This window comes from Pavona decussata, unplaced genomic scaffold, assembly GCF_977016875.1.
Source record: "Pavona decussata unplaced genomic scaffold, jaPavDecu1.1 SCAFFOLD_223, whole genome shotgun sequence".
Lineage (NCBI taxonomy): Eukaryota > Metazoa > Cnidaria > Anthozoa > Scleractinia > Agariciidae > Pavona > Pavona decussata.
In genome coordinates this window covers 2255344-2262500 of record NW_028145628.1, presented here as the reverse complement: position 1 = coordinate 2262500, position 7157 = coordinate 2255344, and the positions used below count along the sequence as shown (strand labels likewise).

Genomic DNA, 7157 nt, shown 5'->3' with positions numbered 1-7157 from the left:
TATTGCTTTACTCAGTCCTCTGTGTGTAATTGAGTTTTCCGTGTAGTAGGTGTTGAAGCGTGGTACAAAAAGTTTGTGGCAACTTCGTAGATTGTACTTAGTAGTTCTGTAAGAAGTAAGTAGTGAGTAGTATTGTAAACACTGTTTTCTGTAGCATGCAAAGATAATTAAAAAAAGAAAAGATTGTACGTAGTAACCCCTCTGTAAATATTGTTGTCCAACACCACTATGTCGCATCATTGTAGATTATATTTGTGTGTTTACGTCCTCCGTAAAACGTTACATCAGGAAATTTCACGTCCTAGTCGTACATTGACGTCAAAGAAATATACCTAAAAGTGTAATGCACGTCAGTGCAGAGTTGTTGTTTTGATTATTAAGCCTATTGTTTTTTGACGTTCTCGTTACCGCCGCCGTCGTCGTTGCTAAAGCTTCCTATTATGTCCTGTGACCAACGGACTGTTTACATGGAGGGAGGAAGATTCTAGCACTAGGAAGATCCTAGAGGGCGGATTATCCTAGCGCCATATGTTTTCTCTATTCAGTTTACATGCAAAAAGTTTTACTTGGCCCTGGCGCTAGGATCTTCCTAGAGATAGGAACTTCTCCGCTGAGAGTTAGGAAGATCCTAGCACTAGGAAGATCCTAGAGGGCGGATTATTCTAGCGCCATATGTTTTCTCTATTCAGTTTACATGAAAAAAGTTGTACGTGGCCCTGGCGCTAGGATCTTCCTAGAGATAGGAACTTCCCCGCTGAGAGTTAGGAAGATCCTAGCACCATGTAAACTACTGTCGCGCGGAAGATCCTAGTACTAGGGACAAAACGAACAAACATGGCGGCAGCCGGGCGTTCAGCTGCTCAAGGCCGACAGTTATTCTTCTTTTCCTTGTCCACTTGGTAACCACTTCGGCCGAAATTTCTTCATGTAAAGCAAACGAAAACTTTTTTCCGCCTTCTCGGATCTTCCTGGTGCTAGGATCTTCCTCCCTCCATGTAAACAGCCGCCAAGTGTAATGTACTTATTTTAAGCTAGCGCGTCCACTTTGTGCATGCATTTCAATTAACCAGCTAAACGAGATGCTCCTGTTGAATTAAACGATGGAGATACGAAATAAAGCATTACAGCTTTCATTTTTTAAACCAATCGTATCAGAAACAAAAACAAAACCCCCAGTTACTTAGAAGGTACGCGCTTTTTCTCTCACTTGGCGCCGTCAGCGCAATTTTAGTCGGGTTCTGATTGGCTTATAATGATTGTGTGATTAAGCTTTAATATGATTGGCCAGATGTAATGGCTTTTGGCTAGAATCGATTAAACATATAGGCAAGTAATATGTGCAAACCTTTTCTTTACGGGAACTAATTGGTGCTGGAATCACAGGCAGCCCAAGCTCGCGTCACAAGAGAGCGTGTTATAATTAATCACTAGTGGAACGATGACCTTTGAGTTCAAGCGGTATTGGGTTACAGGCAGCCGTTGAGAATTTAAACGCGTTATAAGACTCTGTATGGGGAATAAAATATTGTCGATTCCGAACCTAAATTTTAACTTTAATTCCATAAAATGAATAAAACTGACTCACCTCTGGTGTATTCTCATGTGTTTGGGGGTCATTTTACCGTTCCGGGCATTCTTTGAAATCTCTTATGAATGAAATGACAGTGATGACGCGAGCTTGGGTAGCCTGTGCTGGAATATTACTCTGGCCACTCAGAACAGGACCTGAAGAACTTATAAGAACTTGCAGTTGCCTTCAGAATTGGCCTTTTTTATTTTCTTTATTTTATTAACGTGGCCTATTCAGTTTAATCCTAGAATGCTCATGTGGTCAACACGTGAACTGTTTTCAATGGCAACAAAATAAATAGTGAGAAAAGTTGATTGACGATTAAATCAATCTTGTTGGTCACTTAGGATCATCATGATCAATTCTGAACTTTAAAAAAGGTCACCATTGTGCATTCACTTGCAAGTTGACACGAGTAGAGAAATTATGATTTCTCTTTAGTTTTATCAGCCTAGAATTTTAATTATAAGAAGCAGTCCAAATTATAATAAGATGGCGGAAAATCCAGCCAAGTTTGAACGAGCAATTTTTTTTTATTGATTCGTTTATTATATTTTTAAACGCGTGTTCTATTTTATTTTATTTATTTATTTATTTATTTATTTATTTATTTATTTATTTATTTATTTATTTATTTATTTATTTATTTATTTATTTATTTATTTAATGTAAGGGCCAGATAGCGAAATATTTGGCGCCGGCTCTGCACATCTTGTTATCTGGTTGACGGGAAGTTTGCCTGAAAATAATACGTGGTTAAATGGAACAATTATTTTCAATCTGAACGTTGGAACCTGCTGGCAGACGGGACTTCCTTTTCAGAAGTTTCACTCATTTGGGAACTTTTCCGGCGGAATGCATTAAAAGAGTGTCTTTCATTCACCCTCCAATCGAAATTTCTGAGCGACTTTTTGGTGAATGAAAACAACGAGAACCATGGTTTAACCATTAACAGAACCGTTTGAGATGAGAAACAAAAGGCTTTTAGGGTTAAGAGAAGGTGATTTAGAGGGACGGGGATATTGTTTCTGGGTCAAGTTTCCGACAGGGTGGGAACGAAAGAATCGTCAGGATAAAAATTTTGCATGTTGTGAAGCCATGTTTAGGAAGAAATAGGATCTCAATCAAATATTGCCGCAATAAATACGTGATGGCCCGGTATGTAGGCAAGTTCTTTGAAGCACCCTAATATGCACCAAACCAAAACCCACTATTGTTAACAGCTTTGGACAAGTTAACTCAGTTAACTCAATAAAGGTGGTAAGAATGGAAACGGAGGGAAACTGAATATTTTTATAGCTCTTTGAAGTTGTGGCAATATAGAAATGAGTTATTTTCTACTTAGGGTGAGCACTATGCAACAGTTTTCGCGCTCGACGTAGAAAGAACGCACTCCTAATTGCGTTTGGAGTCGAGATCGAATGAATGGATCTTGGGACGCGTATCTGGCATCCCCCGCAGATTTTGCAGGGGCGGATGACATCATCACCAACTTGGCAAAGGAGAGCGAGCCTGGAATCGAGATAATCAAACGCACTCCCTGATCTTTGATTGTTACTAGTTTTCAAATACTATTTATTTCCCTTTCTCACTCATTCTGTACAGGAACATTTTACACGATTAGTTATACTTACTTAAAAATACAGTTTTGAGCCCTTGAATCAAACAGTCAGCACAGAAATGATGATATCGCACACTGCGTCCGCGCACACAAGTTCCTCTTAGAAGCAAGAAGGCTTAACTGCCTTCAATGCGCTTCTAAGTTCTTTATTTCTCTTAGCATAAAGGACAGGATTTATGAACGAGTTGAGATAGGTCATCGTAAAGGCCCATGGGTAAAGAATATCGTACAGCTTTGGAAGAGATGACTGGAAAACCAGCTTTATCAACAGCATGGGACCGAGGCAAACTATAAGAGCTACTGAGACAATGAGCATGTCCAAAGCCACTTTCTTTTCCCGCTTAAATGTTACTAGCAGCTGTTGATGGTCAACTGCGTCTGCAACCTGGTTGTTATGTCTGCGGATAGACAGATACATTCTGACGTGATTGACGATCGGAAGTAGAATAAATAGCATCGCGGAGGTCAAAAGAAGGATGTACTGAACTTTACCAGGAACGACAAAGTGGATTAGAATGGTCAGTAAAAGCCAGGTTGCCCAGGTGATGCAAGCGGTTGTCATGGCAACTGTCAAAGAAGAGAAGAAATGTTATGGTTGTTATTGTTGTTTTCAATTAGCAAATTGAAAATAAAAGATAGCTATGTATTTTCTTTTATTTCATTGAAATAATTAACCTCAGCCCATTAGCCCTCACCCCGGTAAACAAAAGTTGATAAACTCGAGTCGGCATGTGTGAACTTCGCAACAACTGTTGGCAAAGAGGTTGGAAAACTGTCGGCGACAAAATAGAACTAGTCTTTGCTGTCGCCAACTTTTCTTTGTTGCAGGAAAAACCCATTCAAACGTGAGTTGTTCACTTTTAACCAATCAAACGTCGCTCTCCCTTCACGTGATTTTTTGTCATTTGTGACGAAGTGTACAAAATGGCCGCTGAAAACGAGAGAACAACAATGTTCAAGTTCATCCTGTTTCTGGATTTGTGGTCTCACGAGTTTTAAAGCCCGTGAAAGCAAATCTGGTCCATGCAGAAACAATTTCTTAACGACAAAGGTTTCTAAAACTCTGACTGACTCTGTTGACACCCCTTACCTTTCTGTTTCCCCACCGCCTTCTGTTTTAATTTCCCCAGTGAAGAATATATATAGTAACCGACATAAAGCCGCAATTCTTCTCTTGCATGCCATATTGCAACACGATGCTCGCATGAGATTTCTCTACTTTATTATGTTCTTGAAGGTTTGTTTTGTGAAAGCATAAGTTTGCCAACGCGAGTTTTATCAACTTTTTTTTTACCGCGTGAAGGTGCCTTTAGACTATAGTAGAAAATGTTTAGACCCTTCTCGGAGGTATGACTGTGAGTTGCTTTGCTGTTATCTGACCAACTTACTTCCATTACTGATTGTAGCGCGATAAATCATTGGTTTTGCCAGCGCATACGCTCGATCAAAGCTGATAAGCGTCAGTGTAGCGAATGACCAGCCAGTGGTCAGTGTATTGAACACGTAACGAGTCTCAAACAGCTCTGTCTGAAATGCGCATGACTGGCGGGCACGATGCAGCATCAATCGCCATATGAAAAACAATGGCTGTGACGTCACGCCTGTCAGGCAGTCGGTGGCGGCCAGGCCACACAGTAAGATGTTGCTCGGTCTTTGAAGCTGCGGTGTTCTGGTTACTGTAACGATGATGGCAAGATTTCCAAGGAACGTCAAGGCGCTCATGGATATATTTACGGCAACTGCCACAGCATCGTTGATGTAAGATGTGGTATCGTTAGCTGGGAAACCGATCCAAGGAGGGAGCCCACATACTGTTGTATTAGGCTGAGAAGCCATGTGTACTTAGCTGGTTATAACAGCATTGGAAGCAACCTAAGACACCTAAAGGTAGAGATGATAAGCCGGTGTTACAACATCTCAGATTACAATCCTGAACATACACTCACCAATTTCCTTAAGGAGTAAAGATTCATAAGTCTGTGACAAAGGCCATCGTTTTTTTTTTTCGAAATTCAATTATCTTATAGTCTTACCCTAAACAAACGTAATTACCAACCTTATAAAATCGTAGACTTCAAGACATAGCCATTCTCATGTTCACAGTTAAGCCCCAGGAGTTAAGCGTGGCATTTGCCCCACATACATATTAGACCTTTTTAATCAACAGAGAAATCATTATAGCCTGAGGAGTTTTGATTTTACCATACCCCGCTTCAAAACGGTAAGATACGGAAAGCACTCTACTAAGTATCTTGAACCGAAACTATGCCGCCGCATACATATAGTAAGGACACTACAACATTTTAATTTTATTTACAAGTGCATTAATGGACTTATGGACCACTCTATGAATTTACTAACAAATAGTGACATTCATAATTATAATACAAGGAACAAAAACATGCTCAGACTACCCCGTGTTACCAGAAATTGGGGAAAGCAGAGACTTTGCCATCACTCTCTAAAAGACTGGAATGAATTAGAGAGAGACCAGAAATGCACCGAATATTGCTACTTTTAAGCAAAACATGTTTGCCAGATTTTTTAATTAACCCTATCGGTAAGAATTTTTGTAGTTTTAGCTGCTTTGCTTTGATCATTTTTTATCAATTTGAAGTTTTTAACCCCATCGATGATATCTTTGTAGTTTCAGCTTCTAGTTTGAATTGCTGTTTTTATCAGTTTGTAATTTTGTCTTATATATTGTATTTTTTAACCTTTTGTATATTTAATCTTTATAGGACCTTTCTGAAAACCACGTTAAGTGACCGGAAGCATCCTAATAAAAGATTATTATTATTATTATTATTATTATTATTATTATTATTATTATTATTAATAGAAATGTTATTGGCAATTTCTTACAGTTTTGTACATACATATTATTTGTATTAAATTATTTTATGTTGTGTCTCTAATTGGCGCACGTGCTAAAATATTTTTGACACTTAAATAAAGTTGATTCTCTTCGAATCTTTCAAAACACAAGTCACGACAAACAAATCGACTTGAGAGCTAAATAAAGTGAAAATCACATAATATAAAGCTTTGTTGTAGCGGTTTTGTTTGAGATTATAATATACGCGAGATTTTAAAAACAATTGTTAAGAATGTAATTTTTTTTAGAATCCAACCACACGAAAACACCAATCAGTTGTTGGGAGATTTTGTCTCGTTGGAACAAGGGCGTCGAGGAACACGGAATAGTTTCTGTTAGGTTTCAGTTAGCTCGAATTTATTTCTAAAAGCACAGTAAATAAATTAACAAATAAATAACTTCTTGGAAGTTTTATTACAAGATTGACGATCAATGGACTGCTGTTTTTACTCCGTAACATTACCGGTTAATGCGGTACATAACAGTAAAAAAAGTAGTACTAAAACTCCTTCGGATTGCCTTGAATCGGCTCAAAAAGAACGCAGGACACAAATAGCTTCGCAAAGGAATTCAGGTGGGGAATTTTTTGTCACAATAATTTGTAATTTTTCTTTCAAATAGGAAAAGGTTGTCTCCCATACAAAACCTTATAATTTCGTTAATACGCAACGGTTATCCTTATCTTAGCTAGTAGGGCTTGGTCTACCTGTGGTATAACATAACAAGGACGAATTATAGTAAAGAAGAATTCTCTCTAGTGACGAATGAACACAGTTAAATTTTCTGGGCTTACTGGTAAAATATGCTCAAATACAGCCGAGTTTATATCTAAAAAATGTTTGGAATATTTGCCACAGAAAACGTTATGGTAATCTGTCTTGAAATCGTTTAGATAAAGTTAACAGAGTTTTTAAACGTTATAAACTTCAAGTTAATTATTTGGGCGATATAAACATTTCTTACCAGCCTGAAATTCATAGTCCGTACGTCGTGGTTGAACCATCAAAATAATCCAACTAATGAATTTGTGTGCTTTTTTGTAAATACTTTTATTGGATGAATGATTAACGCTGTTTCTTTGACAGCCT

General features: G+C 38.2%; 1 protein-coding gene across 1 annotated transcript; it reads right to left on the bottom strand.

Moving 5' to 3' along the window:
- Window positions 1-3291: 3291 nt before the first annotated feature.
- On the bottom strand, window positions 3292-5027 carry LOC146459119 (cannabinoid receptor 1-like). The gene is made up of 2 exons (XM_085089731.1): window positions 4580-5027; window positions 3292-3758 (listed from the first exon to the last, which is right to left on the bottom strand). Exons 1-2 carry the CDS (start codon window positions 5025-5027, stop codon window positions 3292-3294), a joined length of 915 nt encoding a protein of 304 aa, XP_084945857.1.
- Between the last annotated feature and the right edge of the window lie 2130 nt (window positions 5028-7157).

Excerpts from the sequence above, each read along its gene's own strand:
- LOC146459119 (XM_085089731.1), bottom strand. The coding sequence starts at position 5,027 with ATGGCTTCTCAGCCTAATACAACAGTATGTGGGCTCCCTCCTTGGATC. Across the intron at positions 3,759-4,579 it reads CGCTACAATCAGTAATGGAA|TTGCCATGACAACCGCTTGC; the intron begins GTAAGTTGGTCA and ends CTTCTTTGACAG.